At 40.8% G+C, this 24,482-nt stretch overlaps 1 protein-coding gene across 1 annotated transcript in view; it reads right to left on the bottom strand.

Moving 5' to 3' along the window:
- Positions 1-24,482, bottom strand: part of LOC102032385 (neural-cadherin-like) — a 42,939-nt gene continuing 18,457 nt past the window's right edge. Inside the window, exons 16-32 of the mRNA XM_031058522.1 lie at positions 22,867-23,150; positions 20,333-21,950; positions 18,381-18,474; positions 17,426-17,610; positions 16,620-16,852; positions 15,327-15,604; positions 13,359-13,573; positions 12,312-12,439; positions 11,305-11,432; positions 10,965-11,097; positions 10,702-10,882; positions 7,759-7,925; positions 6,593-6,857; positions 5,560-5,740; positions 3,925-4,178; positions 2,840-2,994; positions 1-2,420 (exon numbers count right to left, since the gene is read on the bottom strand). Coding sequence (XP_030914382.1) covers positions 2,019-2,420; positions 2,840-2,994; positions 3,925-4,178; positions 5,560-5,740; positions 6,593-6,857; positions 7,759-7,925; positions 10,702-10,882; positions 10,965-11,097; positions 11,305-11,432; positions 12,312-12,439; positions 13,359-13,573; positions 15,327-15,604; positions 16,620-16,852; positions 17,426-17,610; positions 18,381-18,474; positions 20,333-21,950; positions 22,867-23,150 — 4,901 coding nt within the window. The 3' untranslated portion in view covers positions 1-2,018. The remainder of the gene's footprint in view (positions 2,421-2,839; positions 2,995-3,924; positions 4,179-5,559; positions 5,741-6,592; positions 6,858-7,758; positions 7,926-10,701; positions 10,883-10,964; positions 11,098-11,304; positions 11,433-12,311; positions 12,440-13,358; positions 13,574-15,326; positions 15,605-16,619; positions 16,853-17,425; positions 17,611-18,380; positions 18,475-20,332; positions 21,951-22,866; positions 23,151-24,482) is intronic.

The raw sequence follows: 24,482 nt of genomic DNA, 5'->3' as shown, positions 1-24,482 counted from the left end.
TTTCCTGAGTTATTGTTTAATGCATCCAAACGTAAAATGTTCAGTTTCAGAATATGAATTACAAAATAACCCTCAGGGAGATCATAGTCTGTTAGCATGATTTGTAGCACATTGTTCAAATTAGTCTCTTTTGGAAGAGATAGTTTACCAATAATGATGCTAAGTTTTACTTGATACCAAGTTCAGAAGATGCAACTTAATAAAGAGCAATAAAAATGTATATCCACTTCATTAAAATGTTGTAAGAATTCAACACTTGGAAGAGTCACTGTACTGAAGTTCTGTGGCTCAGCAGTTTTCATTTGCAGCAATCATGTATTAATATGCCTTGGTGTAAGAAATGTTGTAGTTTCTTACCACACTACACATATAGCTTTAGAAAGGAGGAAAAATTTACATTAAACAAGATGTGGCTGTATGCTAATATATCCACCCTATTTATTTTTTATGACTTCATAAGAACGATCAGTGCCCAGCCATGTGAGGTTTGGGCATGAAGGAGTGGCTCATGGTGACTCCTTCTCCAAATCTTTCTAATAAATATTACTAATTTAGTGTCATTTACACAAATAATTTTATTAAATGACTACAAATTTTTTCATTCAGTTCACATGGTACTTTTGTTCAGTTTATTTTTGATCTAAACTATTTGTTCTAATAGTATCAAAATCTTCCCTCTAGGTACAAAACTAATTTACATTTGCATTCTCTATGCCAAGTAAAATGATGAAGAGTGATGAAAGATCTAATTTTAAAACATTAATAATAAATCAAAGCAAGTGTCAAGACTATGATAAAAAAACAAATGTTGAATATCATGGTAATTAAAAAATCCCACTGAGTTGAAAACAGTTAAAAACCCCTTGGTGCTTCAGAGCTTACAAGCACTCTGTAAGCACCTGTTAACATTCACACATCACCCCATGCATTGGGAGCTGCCCAAGAGGGGAGCCCCAGGTTCAGAGAGTTAAGAGAGAAAGGGAAAGAACAAGGTGATTTGCCCATGGTCACAGAGGTGAGTGTTCAAGTCAATGCCAGATTTCAGAAGCTTCTGATTCCCTTTTTTCCATACTAAAACCAGTTGTTTTTTGGAGAGCAGGAGGAGACAAAGAAGTAGAGACTAGGTTTCCCATGCTTTCTGTTTTGAGGATCCTAACTTTTACAATGACTGTCCTGATTGAAAGAATTCAATTCCAACTTTTGCCTGGATGCCCTTCTGTCTTGTCTTCACACTTGCTATCAGCTCTTCTGTTTTCCAGCTGCACTCTTTGAAGAAGGGTTCCATGTGAAAAGTTGGACATAAGAGTTTACTGAAAATAAACTTTTTCCAGGTCTTACAACTGCCTTTAAGAGTGTAAAATTGTCACAAAGTCATGTTCACAGATGGGATCTTGCTACTCTTTTCCCCTTGGAATAGGTAGTTAGAAAAAGGGTCAGACAGAAAAACTCCCACAGAGTTGGGCAGTCTGTGAGTGAGGTGGTGTGTGTCATGTCACAGAAGAGCAGAGTTTAGGAGGATACAATAAAAGCTGAAAAGAAACCAGAAATTGTCAATGTTTTATATTTAACATTGGTAACAATTATTTCACAGTCTAAAATTGATTCCATTTTAAAAAAGAATGCCCTATGCATTGTTATCTGCCTGATAGGTTTCACATTAATACTAGGGAGAAAATAATTCAAGTTCTTGCATCCAGGATAATTCTAGTAAGTCACTGTGGTCTACACAAGTAAAAAAGGATATTATAATACTATTCTATAGCTATCCTACGTTCCAAAGTTTTCAAAAAAATTCATGCTTTAAAAATCTTTGCACTTATATAAATGAAATAACTTTGTACAGTGCATATAAAAAGATTATTCAGATTATCACTCCTGGGAAAAGTGAGATTTTCATGCTATTGTACCTAAAAACTTGCATCATGTAAGTTACTTGATGTAACTTATATATAAAAAAGGGCATTTTTAAAAGTAGTGTCCATATGTCATGACAATGTGTCAAGTTCCTTTAACTCTGGTTATAAATTTTCATTTGATACTGCATAGAGTTCTTTAAGCTTCTCAAACTTTGACCCCCACTCTTGGAGGCAATTGTAACTTAGATCTTCATCCCCACTGATGGAATCTAATGAGCTAAGGCTCCCTGCTAGAGAGCATTGCCCTTCCAAGCAGTAAAAATGAATAGTGTCAGCTGGAAGACTCTTTAGATCATTGTCTGCATCCTGTATGATTTGAGAAACATATTCCTTGAAGTCTGGGATGCTGGTAACAGCTGATATTGATTGCTTTTGATGTGCATGTCTGGGGAGTGAGTCTCTTTTTGGGCCAGTTGGTGTCCTGGAGTGTGGAGCAGCTGCTCGCAAGGAGGAGCGGGGAATTTTATGGAGAGGTTTCTTCAGTTCATCTATATCATAAGCATTCTGGAAACAAAGAGAATGCAAATATCAGAGAGAAACAACTCAAAAGGAAACTGATTGAAAAAATGTTTTACAACACAAGGCAACACAAGACTGAATTCTGTGAGTTTTCTACAAGCTGAAGAAGAGAGTGCCTAGTTCAGAGGACGAAGTTCAGATCATACCAAATCCCTTTGTGTAATGATAATTTTCAGCTAAATCAACAATGAGGTGTCCAAAGCTCACCCTTGAAAGTGGGCACACATGACCAGCATCATTAAAGGTACAGATGGGGCTGAAATAGAAACCTCCCACTTAAGAGGATTTCAGGTAAAAAAAAGAAGAAGAAAAAAGCCAATTTGATAAGAAGTTAACTAAAAGGTCTGGGAAAGGAAAGTGAAGAGATGTTGGATTTGCAAAGCTACATTGAAGCTGCATCATACCTGGTCACGTTCTCCACCTCCTTCTTCATTATAATTGAAGACATTTTCTCTAACATCCTCCCAGCTTTCACGCTCTTCAGGAATGTGGTAAATTCCTCCTTTCCGAAACCCTGAACTTCCCCACTGACTCCACACTGTGTAGGAAACCAAGAGTGCTGGAAGAAATAAAGACACATATTTGTTATATGACGTATGACAGTGTATGTTGCATGATAAACAAGTAGTTATATAATTCCTGAGATATTAAATCAACTCTTAATTTGACAACTAAATTTGCAGATAAGAAATGAGTATTATTAACATATAAACAACTAAAATTCATGAATGTAAAGAATAATCTATGTATATTACATCATAAACTTCATTAAAAGGGTATTTTACTTACCTAAAGGAATCCATTTAAATAGAAGGCATTTTGGCCAATCTCTGGCCTTTCACCAATCCTGAGTAAATAAGACACCCAAAGTAAGTAAACCACTGTTTTAATGAAGGTTACAAGTGTAATATAATCCTGGAGTCTTTGCTATTATGAGATGTCTGTGCAGTTTATCAACTGCACACAGTTTTATGGTATCATGAACACAGTTTTATGGTATTATTAATTTATGGTGTTACTAATTTTTCAGCCAAAGTGCAGCAGAAAAAGGACACACTGTGAACATCTCTCTGTGCCCATGCTTTTAATGAGGCTTGCCTTTTAAGACCATGAACTTTCTAGATCTCTTCTTTCCTAATATGTGAAGAGCATATGTAGCTGTAGGTTCTACCTACTATAAATGTAAGGGCTCAGGGCAGGTGGGAATTTCAAATGGATGTAGCTGCACACAGAGCTGCACACAAAGATGGAAAGCTCTTACTTAAGAAGGATTGAAAGTAAGTGACTGGAAAAGTCGTAACTTTGCTAGAACTGTCTTCAAAGCAAGTAAACTGTAACTGTGTGCTGATGTCTGTCTCTTAGCTTCCTCAAATAGTGATCTCCAGAAAAAGCAAAATACTGATCACAACACTCAAAGGTAAAGCAGACTTATTTCAGTGGAAAAAGGTACAAGATTAAAAATAAGGAAGAAGGGTACATGATCTCCTACCTAGGAAGACAAGGAGGCACATGCTGATTGCCAGAATAGAGCCAGAGCTTAGTCCAACAGGTCTTCCAGCCTTCACCTGGCTAATTTCACACCATCTTCCCTTGTAACCTTCAGGGCATTGGCAGATAGTCTTGTCTTGGGATTGAGCCACACAGGTACCCCCATTCCTACAGGTCCAGTGTCCACAAGGGGATGAGGTACAGTGTCTGAGCCCTGTAAGGGTGTCAGTCACTTCTACTTTCCCAGCTGGGCACCTGAACAACCAAAGCAGATGGTATCTTATAGGCAAGCAAAGCATCTGGAGCTGTGTGTTGTTTTGTGCAGTTTGTTAATGTTTCTTTAAAGTAAAGTTTAATTATTCTCAAGCAAACCACAAATCCACATTGCAAGTTTGAAATACGTGGAAAGTCTAACTTAGTGAACTAGTAGACTAATGAAAACATGAACACATGTTCTGGTTTCCTGATCCAGAAGATATGCAGAAGAGCTTCACTCTTCCCTTAAAAGAGTGAGCCACCATTTTCTGACTAACACTTTTTCTCAATCCATGTTCTAATCAAAGCCCCTGAAAGAAAATGGACAGCTGAGATCAATAGGCAGAGAGCTAGCGAGCACGTGGTATAAGTTTAGTAATGTTCCTTTGGACCCTGGTGAGAAATATCATTGACCTCCTCAGAATGACTTGTCTTGTCTTTTTGGATTGATTTCTTCTTGCGTGTCATTGGAGAGGCCCTGGAGGTATAGTGTGAGGTCACAGATTTCTTTCTGCAATCCAAAGAAAAAATTCTACTGAAAAAATGGCAGAGACTTCATATTGTTCTTTCAGAAGCAGTCTGAAGAAAGGAGTGTCCCCAAGCACACTTAAAACCATCTCACAGCCTCTTCTAGCAAAGAATCACCAAATTTCACAAGTGCCAAATTTTGTCTGAATTCTGAGAATTCAAATGACTCCTCCTCTCAGTCCTGTGTGTATTTATGTTTGGGTTTTTTAAACAGAAATGCCTATATTTTGATTTGCATATTTTAATAAATAGAAGAAACTTACTGTGTAGCATAACAGCTGTTGGGCTTTGGCTCTGGCCCTGGGAAGCCAATTCTAGAATCCAGTTTTATGACAAACTAATTTTGAAAGTCTCATTGTTTCACACTAATTATGATTAATTTCAACTTGTTTACAGGAAATGTATGTAAATATGTATTGTATTTGCAATATACATGTCTATTTATAAAATATATTTTATATATATGTACATATATATTGATGTGTATATACACACACACACTGTCTATATACACTGTAAGTGTATATATACACTATATTGGTATTTTCATACAGAGGACAGACCAAAGCTTTTGCAATCCACCTTTTATTAAAGGACATTTAATTTTCTCACTGGCCTTCTGGTGATCTTCTCACAATGTGGAGTAATTAGTAATTTTTATGCATATTAGACTTGCAGAGAAAGGCAAGTCTAGTCCATGACAGGAGATGAGATGGAAAGAATTTGTGCTCAGAATGGCCCTCTCCGGCCAGCAGCCGCAGGGAATTTCACTGTTAGAAACAAGCTGCCTGCTCAAAGGTGGAAAGACAGAGCTTCCCAGACATCCCTGGATGAAAACAAAAGCTTCATGTACCGGCACTCATATTTTCTCCAAAGGTCTACACAAAGGAAGGGGCTGTAACAGGGCTGGCTGCTGCAGGCACTGGAGTGGCACCCCATGGTGACCCCTTGCCGCCTCAAAATCAGTCCGAACTCTGTGCTCCTGCCCTCCACGAGGAGCGGCTGTCCATCCAGCCGGACATCGCGCATACAGCCTGCAACAAAGCACAGGAGCACGCACAGGAGCACATCCAGTTAGCTTCTTCCCCACCTCAAACCTTGCCCCCAGCACATAAGCAGGAGAACTTAGAGCATTGAAGAAAACTTAAAACATTGTTTAAAAATATCCTTATACTCCTCAGGTTTATTTTAGGAGAGCTACAGAATATGTTTCTATTGTGCTCTGGTCAATCTACAGATTGACAATACTTCTGCAGGAAAGCTGCACTGTACCAATACCACAGTTCAGCAGAATGGTGCTATGAATCAGAACAGCTCCACTAAAGTAATCTAGATTTAAGATATAATCTTAAAAGTGGGGCTGAATAAAAAGCAATAGAATGGGAAAAGCTGTCTTCTTGTTGAATGACAATCTCAGTGTCAGCACTCAACCTCACGAAATGGAGAGAGCACCACAAATTGCCTTGTAATTCTTTCTCTTCCTGCCAAAAATTGTGTTGCCTGTTCCTTAAATCCTTCCAAGACAAAAACAGGAGTGAAGATCACACCATGAGTACACTGCTTGAGGCATGAGAAACCCTGATCTAGTAGAAGTGCTTCTGCCAGAGGGTTTGAAACAAAATGATCTTTAGGACCTCTTCCAACCCATTCTATGATTACATGAAACAAAAAATTGAAGCGCTATTTTTTTTTATATTTACAGGAAATCTCACATCTCTGAACCAGATACAATGGCATGTAGGGTTGAATATTGAATTCCCCAGTAAAGGAAGGGCATAGTAGTCCATATGGAAATTGTTACCTGGGTTGTAGACTGTCCAATATACTCAAAGATGCCACTTTCAGGCTTTAATTCTCCCCTATTAGGCATTCATCATATCACTTACCTTGGAAATCATTCTCTGAATGACTGGGAAGGCGGTTTCCTAGCACGATGCTTGCCCAATCCATTTCAAACCATCCATTCACACCCAAGACAGAGGTGACTTCCTGATCCCCTCCACCACTGTTAACGCGCAGGGTAAATTCATTGTTGTAGCGCTCCATGGTCAGAAGAACCCACTGGCCATTGTTTATACGTAATGTTCTCAGTCTCAAAGAGTGGTTTTTGTCCCCCAAACTGAAGTTAACACTAAAGAAACCCTCAACCACCTAGAAGAAGATGATGAAGACTTTAATAACAAAATTGCACTTCTAAATGTTATTACACAGTCCTGCCTCAAGAAATGGATGTGAGTGAGTTTTTAAAATGGAAATGGCATTCTTGTTTTTAAGTGCTTTATTCCCAGATAAAAGTTACCACAAGAAAACTACAGGTGGAGGAATTATCAACTCTTTTTTTTTACAGGCCACTCTTGTAACTCACATGAACTTTTTAATCAGTCTTCTCCCTGTTGATAGCTACCTCTAAGTCTTCCCAGCTGACCCTCCTGTTTCAATTAGAATAATTAGCCTCTCTCTGGCTAGTATAGTCCACACAGCTTTTTTCAACAGCTACAGAAACGTAGAGGCAAGTTTGACAGACAGGGAAGGAGAGAAGCCAAGGGAAAAAGCAAGCAGGACAAGCAGAACAATGTTCTTCATTCACATGCATCACATGGACATTTTATGGGCAGTGCAAACTAGAATTTATTGCCAAGAGTAATACTGAGAAGGACAACACAAATGAGAGTAGTTACCCTCATATGGAAAATTCTCGCTCTTTATTACATGACAGAACAAGTGCCTTTAACCAGAAACTGCATGTTTTTCTCTCGCTGTGGTACTCCATGGAAAGAGAGAAGCCAAGGGAAAAAGCAAGCAGGACAAGCAGAACAATGTTCTTCATTCACATGCATCACATGGACATTTTATGGGCAGTGCAAACTAGAATTTATTGCCAAGAGTAATACTGAGAAGGACAACACAAATGAGAGTAGTTACCCTCATATGGAAAATTCTCGCTCTTTATTACATGACAGAACAAGTGCCTTTAACCAGAAACTGCATGTTTTTCTCTCGCTGTGGTACTCCATGACAAACTGAGAGCCTCAAGCAAAGCAGCTCTGCTCACCTCCAGTCGGATGTGCCCGTTGCCATCAGCAGAGGCCAAGCTGAGCAGGGTGCTGTGGGAGATGCGGGTGCGCACCAGCAGCTGGACCCGCGTGCTGCGGGTGCTGCGGGTGCTCCTTGGCTCATAATGGATCCAGCTGTCCCTTCCAAAAGCCCATTCTGGAAGAACTGAGCACAGCACACAAAATCAAAGTGAAAATGAAATGGCTGCTCCCTCAGATTTCTGCTCTTGGAGAATTTACTAGCTCTGAATGTCACAGTTTTAGATCTTAAGGAATTTTGGCAATACAATGAAGCATCGTGGAAAGCAACCTCTGTCCCACTTCAGAGGGAATTAAGAGAAAACCAACAAATCTAGGATTCAGAATTTAGGCAGGAAAGGGACAATTAGATACTGTCTCTTGCAGTCTGCCTGTTACAACCCATATGTTCTTCCCAATCACTCCTACACTGTACCCAAATCACTTTGGGTTTTTTAAAATCTGAAGCATGTTTTTCAGTAATGTAGCTCAAGTTGATCTGAAAAATAGAAAAACCAAACAACCCCCCAAAAAACCAACCAAAGAAAAGAATCAGGTGTTTCCTTTAGTAGTTTAGTCCAGTGGTTAATACCCCCACTGTTAGAAAATATGCACTTTACTTCCTTTTCAGTTGGCACAAGAGAAAACCTCAGGGTAGGCACAGGACTTTTTTTACTACAAAGGGAGATTAAGCTAGTGTTTACTATTTTAACTAGGGAAAATGCACTGAAATTATTTGTTTCCCTATCCCTCTGAGGAACCCAGGGTCCAGCACAGAGTGTGATGAAGTTGCACTGCATACTTCTGTGGAAATCAAACGCCACTAAACTACCCATGCCCTGATGCTCTTGCATAGAAGGCACCTATTTCAGTCTCATTAGCTGACAGCAATTGTAGATCTGTTTTGGGCCAAGCTTAGTTGAAAAAAAGAAATTTCTTTTCACCAGATGAAGAGATAGTTCAAGTTAGTTAACAGACAGGACAGACACTGGGTCACCAACAGCTCATCAGATGTCAGTGCTGTGCCAGTAGAAATCCAAAGAGTACCCAGCTCATCCTGGGGCATTTAGTTTGGTTCCCAGGACATGAAATATCAAATGATCAAGAGACTTAATTTCTGCACTCTCTTTTCCTTTCACTGTTGGTCTTCTCTCTTTCCTTTCTTGAAGCATGTTTTCTTTTCTCCTCTATGTTTTCCCCCCCACATTATTTTTCTTAACCCAGTTCTTTCTTATTCACTGTCTCTGCAGCTACAGGTTCTAGCTGATGAGTAGGCATGGGTTTTCCTGGGATGCTCCAGTGACTCCTGTCCTCAGCTGTCTGCTCCTTGCTGTGAGCATGTCACAGTCATTTATGAAAGCACCAGCTGCACACCAGCATTTTGCAGCCCAATATATTAGAAGTTGGTGCCAATCAAAGTTTTTCTGTTACATCAGGATATGACTCACAGATCTTGAACAACTGCATTCTGAGCCCTTGGTTCGTCCCACAGTAATGAGGGGTAGAACCAATACAGCCACTGGGCTTTTGAAGCAGTATTTAAAATAATGCAAAACAGAGTAGGATTTGAATCCAGGCAGATGTTTACAAACCAGTATATCTGTCTGTAATACAAATAGCTTAACTATATTAACCAATTTTTTGGTCCTTATGAACACTTTAAACAGTGAATGCTCCAGGCCTAGACCATGACAGTTATAATTCCAGTCCTCCCCCTCATTGGACAGACAGGGCTTCACCTGAGTAATTTACTGTCACACTTTTTAAGTCTTGTGCGGCAGGTGGAGAAAGAAGAGAGGGTCTGGCTGCCTGCATAGGGTATTACTGTTCTGTATACAAGAAGGAAAATTGAGTGCATTGAGCTGAAAGGATATGTGTAATGCACCATTGTCCTGTTCATTAATTCCAACATATTGATCCAACACTAGCTTGTAAGCACTCCTTTCCAGCTGCTCTCTGCTGCTCATCCTCACCTGTAGCTCACTCAGACTACAGGACTGAGGGGGACAATTCTCTCCCAACAAAAACCCCCAGAGTTACAAGGCACTGGTGCTCTTTACAGACTGTTATGATCAACCATGTTGTTTGTACCTTGTACCTAAAGGCAGGTGAAGTCCCAATAAACATCTGTCACTCACTTCTGATTCCTGCTTGGCTGATGAGAGTTTTAATATAGAGGGGACAAAGGCAACTTCAGGTGTATATCCCCTGTACCCCAAACATGGATGTGGGCTACTAGGAGTTAAATAATTTATTTCGTAAGTTTTTGAATTGTGCTAAAATTTTCCACTTTCTTACAACATTTCTGAGGTTTTCATCATCCACCACGGGAAGCTTTTGTTCTCTGATACCTATTTCATGCTGGCTTTGTACAGGATAACACATTTGTTGCAGGCAGCCTGATATTATGCCCCCACATACACTCACTGCTCTGGTCTAGGGACATTGCTCAACTTGCAATTCATTCTAATGACATGCAAATGCAATTATCACCACTTCACAAATGGGAAATGGAGTCTGAAGATAACATGAGGGTTATGTCCACAGGTTTCATATGTTCATTAAACTTCATTTTGGAATCAGTGTGAGCAGAGGAAAGAGGCACAATGCAGAATATTTCCCTTTTCGCCACTGAGAAATAGGATGGTGATAAAAATGACAAAACAACTTGTCTGACCATTTCCCTACCTTGCAAAATAAAGCAGCTCTAAACGTAACCCTCATCTGTGACATTATCTTTAATTAACAAGAATTAGTAGGATCTTTACATCTTTGAAGATCTCAATCATTCCCAGAGTACAGCATGCCGTTGCTATTCTATTCAGTTTAAAGTCATGGCAGTATGACTTTGAACACTAGAACAGAGTGTCTGATGCTGCTTCCACAGATCCTCACCACAAATTTCTCCCTAGAACTTGCAGTACCTTTTTCACATGCTAATCCAGCATATCCTGGGGAACAGTCACAGTGGAAGAAATCCCAGCCACCAACACACTTGCCATGGGTGCCACAGGAGGCCATCCCACCACTCTGACACATCTCATCCATAAGGACACAGCCTGGAGCACTGTTCAGGGACTCTGCAGGGTGCTCTAAATCATAGACCTGGAAAAGGTCAAAGAAAACCATCACAGCAGGTGCTTACAATTATCAGCAGTAAACCCAAAAGTGATCTCTGTGGCCCTACCTTACTGTCAACGATGACGTTGCGTATGCAGCCCACAAACCCTCTGAAGTGCCTTTGGGAGTCACGGTAAGGCAAGGTCTTCTTAACTCCCCCCAGCTGCAGGGGCTGATGGCCACTGAAGAGCTTTCCCATGCTGGAGAGGAGGGAGGGAAAGAAAGAATTAGTGCCATGCAAAATACAGCAGCTTGGCTGATTTCACCACCCCACCCTCACCTTTTTCTGTAACTCTTTTGAGTAGTTGTGTTTCAATTTTTTTTTTGTTGGTTTTTTGGTTGGTTTTTGTTTGCTTGTTTGGTGCGGGGTTTTTGTTTTGTTTTGTTGTTTTGGTTTTTTTGTTTACCTTTGAGATCCCACAATCTCTCCAGAGGCTTCACAGGTAGACAGATCCATTTGGGAAATCTTCTTAGTGACACTGCCATTGTCTCTAACTGAGATATTCATGCAGTTGTCAAGAATCAGCTTCACTTCCTAGAAAAAGGCATTATTTAAAACAATTATATCCAGAGACATACATATATTTTAATTCCATATTTTCTTTCACTTAGCAGAAGATAGAATAGTAACTAGCAATTACACTGCAGGAAACTTTGTTAAAATAATAAAATACTCCACATACTAATCTGGAAAGTTATTGCACATGGCATGTAACTAAAAGAAAGATCTGACGGCCATGACCATGCCAAGTCATTGGCATAGTAGAGGGAACACAGGACATTCTTGGAGTTTTCTGCAAGATCAGAACACAGAGAGATAACTTAACAGAGCAGAAAGTCTGTCAGGCTGCATCCCATACCCTGACCTGCCCTTTGGCTTGTCTTATGTGGGAGAGAAGGGGGAGCCTAGCAGATGCCTTCAGCAGTGTTGTATCAGCAAGATATTCCCTGTACACAAAAGTGCATCTACGTCCTTTGTGCTACACATCTAAAGTCTCTTGCTGGGGCAGGGCTCCTTGCTCAGATAAAGTACAAATATTTCACCCAATCACATCAGCAAACATTTAGGCCCTGGATTATCACAACTCTGTTGTCTAAGCAGCAGGCAGGATAACTAAAGAAAGGAAATAACATGGCCAGTTTCATAACTGGATCAGACTTCTCCAGTCTTGGAGACTGGATCAGTCTCCAGAAGACTGGATCAGTCTTCTCCAGACTTCTCCAGGCCTTGTTTTGCTTCACTGCTTCAAGACTAAGAGGATATCTGAACTGACAAACTTCTACCCCTGCCATTTCAGAGATGATGGAAAATTCATTGACTGAGTTCTACAGAAGGGAGGAAGGATTTGGAAGGAACAACTAGGTACATTAATTAATGCTTACACAGGACTGCCTGTGCCATATTTACACTTGCCTTTCCATCATTTATAATTTTAATATTGTGCCAGCGGCGATCTGCAACATTAACTTTTTGTGACAGCTGCAGGAAAAGCTCACCAGAGCTGTGGCTCACGGTCAGAGATGGGACACCACCAGAGAGTTCTGCAAAGGAAAGACTCTTATTGGATACGCAGTAACCATGTTCCCATTCAAATGAAGTTGAATTGACTGTTGCAGTTAGATCTTAGTTGGAGAAGATCTTTAGACAGCTTAAAAAAAGTCCGGCTTCTAACAGTGACACAAAGATATGAATTAGGCATACTGGCAAACTATCGTGCATTCTCCTTATTCTCCAGAAGTAACTTTCTGAGCTGTGGGAACTCAGCACATCCCTTTGGATGTCCAGAGTTGCCGAGAACCCCGTTGGGGGGCTCGGAGACCCTGGCATGCTGCCCAGAACACCTGGTGGCTTGATTTGACCCTTGCAGCAAATTGCCAGCTTTGTACGAGGACGTGAAAGTCACACAGGTTTGAATGGTGTAATAATAAAGTATTCACAGGGTGGAAATGTAGATTTTAGGATTTTTGGTAGAGGGGGTTAGGGGGACAAGATGGAGGAATCAGGGCGTGTCTAGTCCTTCTTCTTTCTTCTTGTTCTCCATTTTCTGCTGTGATGTTGGCACTTTGGGATTGGTTTAGAGTAGAAGTGCACTGTCTAACATAGGTGATAGGTATTGGGAATTAAAAGTAAATATGATATACATAGTTTGTAGTATAAAAAGACGATACTGCCTCAGGGGCAGTCAGAGTGCTCGTGGCTGCCTTGCTGAGCAGATCTCGGCTGGGCAGAAAGAAAATTTTATAGATAAGAGTTAATAAACAACCTCAAGACCGAAAAGCGAAGAGTCCAGACTCGTTCTTAGGTTGCGCAGGCTGAAGCAGAGACATCCTACACATTCTTGGCGCAGAGAACATCAACAGCCGACTCCAGACTGAGCCTTTTTTAAAATAAAACCCCAAACCTATGAACTAAGTAGAATGTCACCTTCACATAAACACAAATACTCTATAAGGTGCTCACCTAAAGCAAGGAAGTTTTCCTGTTCTCCAGGCTGCCCTTGTGCTGCTGGTCCATGGTACAACAGAAGGCCATCAGCAACTTCAGTGATAAACTCTAAGGAGATGCGGCTCTCAAAGCAGGGCTGAAGAGGAGGGAACCAGGCATAACCGTGGCCTCTGAAGCTGTGTTTTGTCTGCTGGCAGTCTGGTCCATGAAAATTTGCAGCACATTTGCATCTATTTAATAAAAAAAATAAAAGCAAATTTCCACCATGCAAACAGAAAATGCAAAGATCTCTTCTGAGAACAGGACTCTCCACTTTGAACACAGGACTCCATGTTCCCTAGGTCATAGTACAGGTAAAGCACTAGCAAAACTTTGGTCAAAAATTGTTTTGACTTGTTTGTACAAACACAATACAAATTTAGTCTAAATTATGTCTATGCAAGGATATTCTGTGAGTAAATGATGGACCTGTTGTAATATATAAAGCCCATGAAAACCTCTTACATCTTCAGCACAAAAAAAGAAAAACATGTTTTTCACATAGTTATCAGCTTGTCTGAAGACTTTGTAATGCTGACAGGAAAAGCAAAAGAATCACAGAATCATAGAATGCCAGGTGGAATGGGCCTCAAGTATCATTTGGTCCAAATTTTCTTGGCAAAAGAATGATCTAGACAAGATGGCCTAGCATCCTGGTAGTGTCCATTGTTGGGTAAACCACCTCCCAACCAACCAACCAACCAACCAACCAACCAACCAACCAACCAACCAACCAACTAACCAACCTCCCTGGGGAGAGTAATACAATGGTTGATTATTCTCATTGGGAAAAAAATTCTGCTTGTGTCCAATCAGAGTCTCTGCAGGAAGGGTGTGGGAAGGAAATATCACCCAGAAAAAGTGGGGTGTGGCAGTCATAAATCTTGACCTCTTTGTGTTTATTGCAAGATACTTGATAGTTTATTTATTTTACACTATCGAAGAAGACACACTTGGAGTTCTTTCCTTAATAATCTGTAGAAAAAAGTAGCCACAGTATGACAGTAACAGAACCTGTAAGTGGGAAACCAAAGGAACAACAGAAGTGGGCAGGACAGGAAGGAAGATCAGCTGGGCTCCTATTTCTGAGTTTCTGTTTCCCGTAGATTGCTAGTACCTTTGAGAGCAGAATGATGGGGGTAGGATGCAGGAAAAGATGACACCCAAAACCACTGAAAATGGAGCAAAAGCAAAGAAATCTCAGAGCTGAACAAATGATAGGTGACAGAGCCTACCTAGAGTTTCTGGGCACCAAATTTTCCCCGTCTGATTATACCTGAGTATAAGAACTTTAGCATGACAAGAGCTTCTGCAGCTTCAGTCTGAATGCTGTCACCCCTACTAAGGGTGCTATGAAGACAGTGGCTAGTGTTTCTGCTTTCCTATATTGGGATGATTATTTTTAAGCAAACATGCTGGAAGCCACATTCTGGAATGGGATCAGGCTAATTCTGAGCTAGTGCAGTCCTATAATTTTTTTTTCATCTTTATACTATGTTGTACAGTCCTATAATTTTTTTTTTCATCTTTATACTATGTTATCTATGAGGTCTCATTTTTGGAGAAACAAATAAGGCAAGAAATGTGGGGAAGAGGTTATTAAGTGACATAAGAGATGTGATTAAAACATCTACCAGCATTAAAATGTTTAAGGCAGGCTGCACAAACTAAGAGCACTTTGCAGGGGGCCATTAATGGAACTGGTGCAGCCTGGAATATTCCCAAGGTTTTCCTGGAGACTATGTTGAACATAAAATATACGTACCTAATATATGTACCTGAGAATAGAGGTTCTTTTTGCAAGACCTGTGTGTGAAGTATAACAAAACTTAGATTTGCCACAGTGGGAAGCCATGAAGTGATGGTTCCTGCAGCTTTGACTCATCCTCCTTACAGTCTGCACTACATGCACTGTGTTTGCACACCTTATGGAGCTTTACCAACCTGTAGCCCAAATCAGTATCCACACATGTGCCGCCATTGAGACAAGGGTTTGTCTGGTATGAGGAGCAGGAAAGATGAGGATTCTCCCGAGCAGCACAGCCGCACACAGCATGGCTCAGGACCGTCACAGACACCAGTGAAACACTTCCAGCTGTGGTTATGGTTGGTACATGGTTCTGTTCATGCTTACTGACGCATCCGCTGCTGTGAGTGCAGTCTGCAGTCACACACTCATCAATGCCAGTCTGGGTGATATTTATGTCCAGAATGCTTTCCAGCTGAAGAAGAAGAATTAGTTGCATTCATCTGACTTTTCCACTGAGTTCACCAATGACAGCAGTGAAAAGCCCAAGTCTTATTTATTTGCAAAACTGGTTGCTGTGCCAATTCCTTCCCATGTCTACGTCACCCTATACAGCCAAAGGCAGCTCAGTCTGGCATCTGTTAAGGCCAAAGCCTTGGTGTAAGTCAATTACAGCATGAATAAGCATTTCAAGGGCATAAATACTGTCAGTATTCATTGGAGACTGAGTGGATAATTTTTTTATCTTTTATCACTAATGGTTCTGATGCATTATTTACACAGCATCTAAACTATATTTTTAATCTGAATTTCTGACTTAAAGATACTGGGAATTGGCACTGGATAGTGAAGAAATATCTTTCCGGGCAAGTATGAGTTGGTACAAATAATTTAACTCTTTTCAATGGTGGTCTTGGTTTGGGGTGTTTTGGGTTTTTGTTTTGTTTTGTTTTGTTTTGTTTTGTTTTGGTTTGGTTTTTTGGGTTTTTTTTTTTGCTAGAGGGAAAGGAAATTTACAAAATTTTAAACACCTATTTCCAACCTGGTTTTGTACTGGAGAGTGGCTCTTTTACTACTTTGCTCTTTTAAGTCTAGAACCTTGAAATGTTTGACTGGTTTGGGAGTTCCAACTAGAGAATTAAAATTGAAACATTAAAGCATCATGTAGAAAGGCAACGGCCAAACACATTCTTTATACAGTGTTTTACAGTCTTTTCAATAGAAAAAACATGTTGACAGTCCTAAAAGAGTATTGTGTTTAGGTGACTTAATATGTATTTGGAGTCTGGCTTTCAGAAAATTAGTATTTGAAACTTTTAGTCTAAGTGCAAAAGGATTGTCTGATTTTACTGATTTAAGCTATCTATTTAAAACTATCACACACTACTCTCTCAATCATTCTAATTGTTCACATTCACTAGGCAATGGGCATTACCTGAATAGACACAATGAGAAGATGCTGTGGTTTCATACACAGGATGGATACTTACCCAGGCTCTGGAAGATGCTACATTGCCATTAAGTTTTTCTGCTTTAAAATAAGGTGGACCATAAACTGCAAACCAAACATCAACCCCTCGGATTGGACTTGGGCTATTCAGTACACTGAAAATGTGAACATTTTCCAGTTGAACTGAGATAATTTCTGAAAGCAGCTTCTTCATCTGGTAGTATTTACTTTGTTTTTCAGGGGACTGAGATATGAACTCCTCTGGTGTGATACCTGTAACAGCAGTTGAAAATTTGACACCCGTTTCTTGCAACTGTTGTAGCAATAGAAGAGAGGAGCAGCACAGAATAAATCATAAGGTTGCAGAAAATGGACTCAACTGCAAGTTCAGGAGTATTGTAATTTTTAGGCTCTGAAATTTTCTGTGCTTGCTTCTGCTAAACCTGTGTGTTCTGAAACTTTTTTAGACTTTTATTAATTTCCATTTTTTAAAAATTATTCTTTAGAATCAGAAACATGTTTAAGAAGATGTTACTTTTCCACAAAGGTTGAAAGGATTTGGTGATTTTCAGGCAGACACTTTTTCAAATAGTTTTTATTCTGAAATGTAAGTTGCTTGGTTTTTAAAAGTTGGTATAGAAATCAGACAGCTTTTCCTTGCTGTCTATTTTCTCCATAGATGCCCCTTCACACACAGCATCAGAGAACCATGCAAAGATGCATTTTCAAATCCTGACCTAGAAAACTATTAATTCTCATCCCATGTCTAAGAGCATTCTAAGCAGAATTCTAAGTATCACAGCAGTAACATTGCAGACATAGACAGTACTTGAGCACACTGCTTACCTTTTATTCGTACAGAACCAGCATTCCGGAGGGCGTCATCCTTGATTTCCTTCACTATAACCTTTACAGTGGAGATAACATCTGGCCAGACTCCATCAATTACTCTAACTCTTATGTTGTATGTTCCTGGTGGGGTTCCTTCTTTAATAGTCAGCAAACCTGAGTTATCATTAAGGATAAAGTACCTGTAATAAGAGTTAAGCCAAGGAACAAGCTATGAGAAGTTCAAAAGCTAAGTACTAATTATCATTACTGGTGGTTTTTCTGAGCCACTTTCTATTTATCAAAGAAAGCAGATGTGTTCTCTCATGAAGGGACAGAGCAGAACAGAACTTTTTTACATTGTCTCCTGTGGCTCCTAATGACTCTTCACCAGTGTATCATGAAGGTTTTGTCCTGCTGCTATGCTGTATTAACTGTGTAGGAAGACTAAAGCTGCAGTAGCCATAACTTCGGAAATAGTGCAAACTCTAGTGTAGATACATTCACTGAGAGTGACACCTCTGTCAAAACCTCTGAATGGCACAGGTACATCTCAGTCCCAGTCACAATCCACAAACCCAAGTCTGTACATCTAGTATAAAAAAGGTCTTGAAACCAATGGTGACATGGAAAAAACACCAAGAGCTTGGATGAAGGAATGTAGAAGTTAGTAGGTATGTTTCCTGTAGTGGCTCACTGATACAGATTGTAGGTATGACTGTGAACAGGAATTTAGAATTCTGGCCCATGAGGCAATGGGCAGCAGACTGGTTAGGCAGGCAGTGTTATTTACTGCAGCCTCACACCCAGAAGGGCTTTTGGAGATCTGCACACAGAAGTGTCTAACCAACAAAATGTTTTTGTACTCATGTTTTCAAAAAAAAAAAAGTCAATGTAAATACTTGCTACGATTTTTGTGTGTGCTCAACTTTCCCATAAAATTTGTGCAACTCCCATTTTTCTCTCCAAATACCTTGATGTTTTCCCTTCAAATTGGTAGATTTTGCGATCCCAGTCATCAGCATCAGGGGCACTGACCTGGCCCAGTACAGTCATGGGGAGAATACCTGGAACAACATAGCACACAGGTGGCACAGTCAGAGCTCTCACATGTACACAGACATGTTCTGGTCTAAGTACATGTGTCATAAGCCTAAGGCCTCTACAAAAATAGTTGTGGTGGTTCTCGAGAGGCATGCACTGGTTTACAAATGGTACATGGTGCCCTGTTTGTCACATGTTTGCTGTATGGCTACATAGATTTAATTCTACAGGTGACCGCAATGAAAAGCAATGGGAATGAAAAAGAAAAGCCATCTCTGAGAATTTTCACTATTTTATCTGCATTATTCAACCAACTTACAAAGTGGTTTAGACAGGGATTGATGTTTGGCAGGACAAACAACCAAAATGCAGACTAGGTTATAAAGGGCAAAACCAGTAGCAATTACAGCAAGATAGAAATTATAGCAAGATAGAGAGGATGTCCAAAATACAGTGGCCAGGCTCATTTTGAGTAAATGGTGAAACTGGGGTGAAATGGAAAGCAGTATGTATTCTGCTTGTTTTGCACCCTCTCAGAAAAACGGACAAATTAGTATTTTCTGGATTTACAAAACTTACTTCTGAAGGAAAGGTTCCTCCTTACTTCTGAAGGAAATAGTTATCTGAATTCATAAACCTACTGAGTAAAGAATCAAGGATACACAAAAAGGATAAATGCAGGAGTTCACCATATGACAAGGAGCAGCACAGACCCTGACAACCGAGGAACAGAATGCACAGAGAGGAAACTGTACCTCTCTGGCAACTTTGGCAACATTCACTGGATATTTTGCAGGAGACAGTATACAGGATGCTGTGGTGTTTGATTCCCACAGGATATGAATGTAACATACAATGTGATAGTAGCCTTTTGATTCTGTCTCTCCTTTATATTTTAATTAATCAAAGATCTGAGGTCTTGAATAGTACCTCTCAAAAATTAACCGATGTACCGATGAAAGAAACAACTAAAATGGAATTCAGGCTTGAATGAAAATGTTTGGTATTTAAGCTACAGGTGGAGTTTCTCAGCAAATAGAAACAGACTTGGTTTCAATTTAACAATAAGCTGAACTGGAGTAATCATGCAACAGGCAGTACAAGGCTTCAGTACAAATAAACAGCATCTACTCAGAAGTAGTTCCTAATGTGCCACAACAGACAATCTATTTAATGTGCTATCAAACCATAGGACACAGAGCAGAGTAGAAGAGGAAGGAATGCCCTGAGCCAACATGGATGCAAGCATCCCAAAATATTTTTACCTGTGTGTTTTATTTTCCTGATGGGCTTGTTATGGGGGGCATCAGATCACAAGAATACTGCCGCCTAATTGCCTCTCACACTGCATGCAGCCAGCACTCACAGAAAATTCCCCCATAACAGCATCTTTCAGCTGAAGTCTTAGATGAATGTTTCAGCAGTTTACATATGAGTTCAGTTTAAGTGCATTCACTAAAATTCAATGCAGTCTGGAGAAGAAAAAAGGTTTAAGGAGGAGAAAAAATGTTTTCAGCATTCAGACTCATCATTTCTCAGCAACATCATGAAATTTAGTAATTTTTTCTCCCCTGATATGTAATGCTGCTGAAAAACTGTATCTGAAACCAAGAAACCATTACTCAAGTTTGACAGAAAGGTGCCAAGAAAAGCAGCCAGTTATGATCCTTTTTCTAGGCTGGCTCACTTTCTTCCACAAATCAAGTGGCCCAGACACCTGCGCCCCACATACCTACTGCTCTTTGTTGGGGTTTAAGCAAACTTCAGTAGCAGCTCTACTAACAGCTGATGCAGAACAGGACCGAGTCCTTCTGTAAAACTTAAAGCTTCCTCTTTTGGCCTTGTGCCACACTTGGAAGCAAACATCAAGGAGTGATTTACCATCATAGCTGTAAATGAGACACTCCATGTAGCCAGCAGAATGCGGGTGGTCATTTTGGTCCCCGATGTTCACGGTCAGCGTGTTGGTGGAGCTCATGGGTGGGATCCCGCTGTCTGTGATCAGGATGGGCAGGTAGAACGCCTTGTGCACCTCCCTGTCAAAGGTGCGCAGGGCAGTGAGCACGGCACTGCCGTTGTGGAAGTCCTGCAGGCTGAAGCTGGTCAGGCTATCCAAATCACTGAGGAGGCGAAAGGAGAAAGGGGCTCCGTTTGCAGCAGTGTCCCGGTCCTTGGCATACAGCAGTGTGGAGGTCTCATTCATTTGGACAACCTGTGGAGAAGCTGTGTTTTCCCAGACCACTGGGTTATAATGTGCCTCGAACTCTGGCCCATTGTCATTTACATCCTGCAGAGTCACCAAAACAGTGGCACTGCCGGTCAGAGGGGGCTGTCCCATATCAGTGGCAATCACAATGAGTTGGTACTGAGACACTGTCTCATAATCCAGCAATCCTGCAACCATCAGCCACCCATCATTAGCCAAAGAGAACTGGCCACCTGGATCAGACTTGTTTAGCAGGTGGAAAGAAAACCTCCCATTCAGGCCAGAATCCAAGTCAACAGCAGAAACCTGAATAATTTTGGTGCCAACTGGTACATCTTCCCCAAGTGCAGCCACTTCATAGAACTGGGGATAGAAGACAGGAGCATGATCATTCGAGTCCTCCACATAGATCACACAGTGAGCAATGCTGAAGAAATCCATGTCCTCTGCTTTCACAGTCAAATTGAATACCCTCTCATGAGGTTTCTCAAAGTCAACCCGTTTGCGTAGTCTGATAAACCCACAGTTGTTGACTTCATCTGTCTCTATGGAGAACTTGCGGTCATTGTCCCCATCAACGATGCTGAATGTCACCATGGCATTTTCTCCCTCATCTCTGTCCACAGCAGACACCACTGCCACCTCAGTGTTAATACTCGCATTCTCAGAGACAAATGCTGTGTAGATCCTTTGCAGGAAGACTGGAGCATGATCATTTACGTCAGTCACCAAAATAGTGGCAGTGCCTGTCCCAGTGAGCCCTCCTCCATCTCTGGCCTCAACCACCACTAGGTATTTGTCTTCCTTCTCACGGTCCAGGGACCCAAGCACTGTAGAAATGGTGCCACTAACTGAATCAATTGAGAACAAGTTCAAATTAATTTCATTTTTGACATTCTGAATGATACTGTATGTCAGCACAGCATTTATACCAGCCTTGGGGTCATCGAGGTCCACTGCTGTCATTTCCATGATAGGAGTGTCAGCTGGAGAGCCCTCAGGGATGTGGCCTGTGAAACAGCCATCCGACACACAGAGGAAAAGGGGTGCATTGTCGTTCACGTCCCTCACTTCTATGATCACGTCTGCAAAGCCCGTCAGGCCCTCTCCGCCCTCGTCTGTGGCAAGAACGAGGAAGCGCCACATGGATCGCTTCTCCCGATCTAGCCTGGTGTGTGCTCTGATCTCACCTGTGCTCTCATCGATGCTGAATTCACTGCCGGCTCCCTGCCCATGCAGGGAGTAGCTAATGGCAGCTTGATCTGCTGCTTGGTCAGGATCCGTTGCAGAAACCTGGAAGGAGCCACAGCAGGCAAGTGTTTATGTTAAAAAAAAAGGGAAATCACACTTCTCATATCAATGGCAGCTGCTACAGTGCAGGCTAAATGAACAGTGTGCATTTTAACAGCAAGCATCTATTGGTTTGAGTCATTCAAGTACTCTTCCAATAAATATCATGTACAGCCTAGAGAAACAAAACCAGGACATCTCCACAGACTAATACATTCTACTTCCCTGTTTATTTTGGAAAGAGAAAAAAACTGTAGGAAGAAACAAGTGAAAATAATAACAGTTCTGCTGAGCAGATATTTCTTGTGAAATTTTTTGAGCTGGAATACAAAGGCAAGTAGAGGCTGATTCTCTCTGAGTTTACAGACTGCAGTGAAAACAGGCCATACATCCAAGCTGATGATCAGTATAGGCCAGAGAGAGCTCCCAGTTCCTGATTTGCATCAAGGGATTGTTTAGGAGATTGCTAGTTAGACCTACCAAGAGCTGCTCTAACAACAAAACAATGAAGATGACTGAGCTGGAGTCAAAGACCAATCCCTGGTAATTTATTTGGTAGCATAAATTTAACCATTACATGCATGAAGTACACATGCCAACCATTCTGTGCTTTTACAGTTACTCTGTGCCAAATCTTCTTTGTAAAGGAAATGATCACATTTTTCAATAATTAGAAATCAGTTTGAAAAAGACCCTTAAAATCAAAACCAGCCACTATTTATGTAGGTGAAGAGAGCAAGTGCACCACGAAAAATTACCAGGTTTACTTTATTCTAGTCTTTACAGAAAGTTGCTAGCTATGTCCTAATACCAGGCCTCACCCACCCTAAATGTACTATCCTTTTGGATTTGTGTGAATGGATGGGATTGAGCTGAACACAAAGCCAGGTTTTGTCCTGCTTTGTGGAAACTGCTTTACCTTTAGGACAAGTACCGGCAGATCAGTGAGCTCCTCCAAGACACTGCCCTGGTATTCATTCTGAGTGAAGACTGGTGCTTCATCATTCTTATTGACAACATTGATGATGATAAGAGTATGGTTTTCCCATTTTCCATCAGAAGCTACAAGCCGGAGCTCATAATGTTGTTCTTGTTCATAATCCAGAGGCTGAGCAATGAAGACAGTTCCAATCTCAGGTTCCACATCAAAAACTCCTTTCACATTTCCTGAAGTGATCTGATACCTTAGTTTGGCATTTGCACCTACAAGAGAAAGAAACAATTGCCCCCTGTTCTCTCTATGAATGCTCAATCTAGCTATGCACAATGGACATGTATCCAAGAGAAACCTTATTTTCCAAGATTGTTGTGGTGTGTGTGTGTGAGATAAAACATAAAAACATACACAGAATGATCTGTGTATGTAATTTGAAGGTTTTGTGTATGGTAGATAGGAGGCTAGGTTTGCATTTATATTTACAAGTATAATTTACAGACACAGACAAGCACTTGTTGATTGATAATGGAGAAATCGTATGCCTCTAAATTATTGTGCATTCATTTGCCAATAATATAAAAGCAACATACTCTGAAAATACAAGAAGCTATTTTTACTCAATGTTTCCTAAGCCTCTCACTTCAAATGCCAGTATTCCTTAACTTTTTTTAAACCACTGGGTGGTGCTAAAATATAACAGAAGTCCTCTATTTTGAGCAAGAATTCATCTTAGAACATTCCACCTGTGCAACAATAGTTCTTTGTTTGCTTCAAAACTTTTAGGAACAACAACAAATAGTTTAGTGCTTCCTGTTTACTTATTTGGAAAGGTAAAAAAATTGCATTCCAGTATACAAAGTCATTTCCTAAATTAAATAGGTGAGCTGCTAGGAGCAAAAAGAACATTCAGCTTTTTAAGATGTGAGTCAGCTGTGGATGACAAGACTAGAGCAATATGGATGGCTAGAAAGTGAAAAGACTGTGCTCAACATTAGTGCTTGGAAGGACTTGGCTGCCTTTGCAGCAAAAGCTTGAGCATCACTTGCTAGCAGCTTTTGTCAAAGTCTCCCAAGTGGAGCAGCTGGTTTCAAAGGCCTCTTTACACCTCCCCCATGGGCACTGAGGCACAGGCATTGCAGCACTGTCACTGAGAGGAACAGCCAGCTCTCACCTGCTCCCAGCAAGACATCCCTCTGGCTCTCATCTGGGCTCTGTCACCAGCTTGCCTTCTTTTAACCAACAGATTTGTTTCTCTTGAGCAAGTTGAGCTGGACCAACTCACAAAAATAACCAAAATGCAAAGACAGACTGACTAGTGGTACATGCTGTTGGACTGGCTCTGCCCATCTGGTCTCACCACACTGCAGGGACAGCTTCAGACCATCAGAGCTGGTGTCAGTGTGAGCCCAAATGGAAGGTCTGACTTTCCCTTTCTTCCTGACTTCATTTCTGGCCATGCCATCCCACATTTTCCACTGTTTGTCAGATTCCTCCACAAGCATATTCAACCCACTAACTCACTAAAAAGCACACATTTGATTTTTTTACAATAGTGCTAAATAGAACTGACTCCTAGGGAGATCTTGAAAGCACAGGAG

Source organism: Geospiza fortis, unplaced genomic scaffold (assembly GCF_000277835.1).
Source record: "Geospiza fortis unplaced genomic scaffold, GeoFor_1.0 scaffold7, whole genome shotgun sequence".
NCBI classification, from domain to species: Eukaryota; Metazoa; Chordata; class Aves; order Passeriformes; family Thraupidae; genus Geospiza; species Geospiza fortis.
The sequence above is the reverse complement of the archived record's forward strand: the minus strand, read 5'-3'. Positions and strand labels throughout refer to the sequence as shown.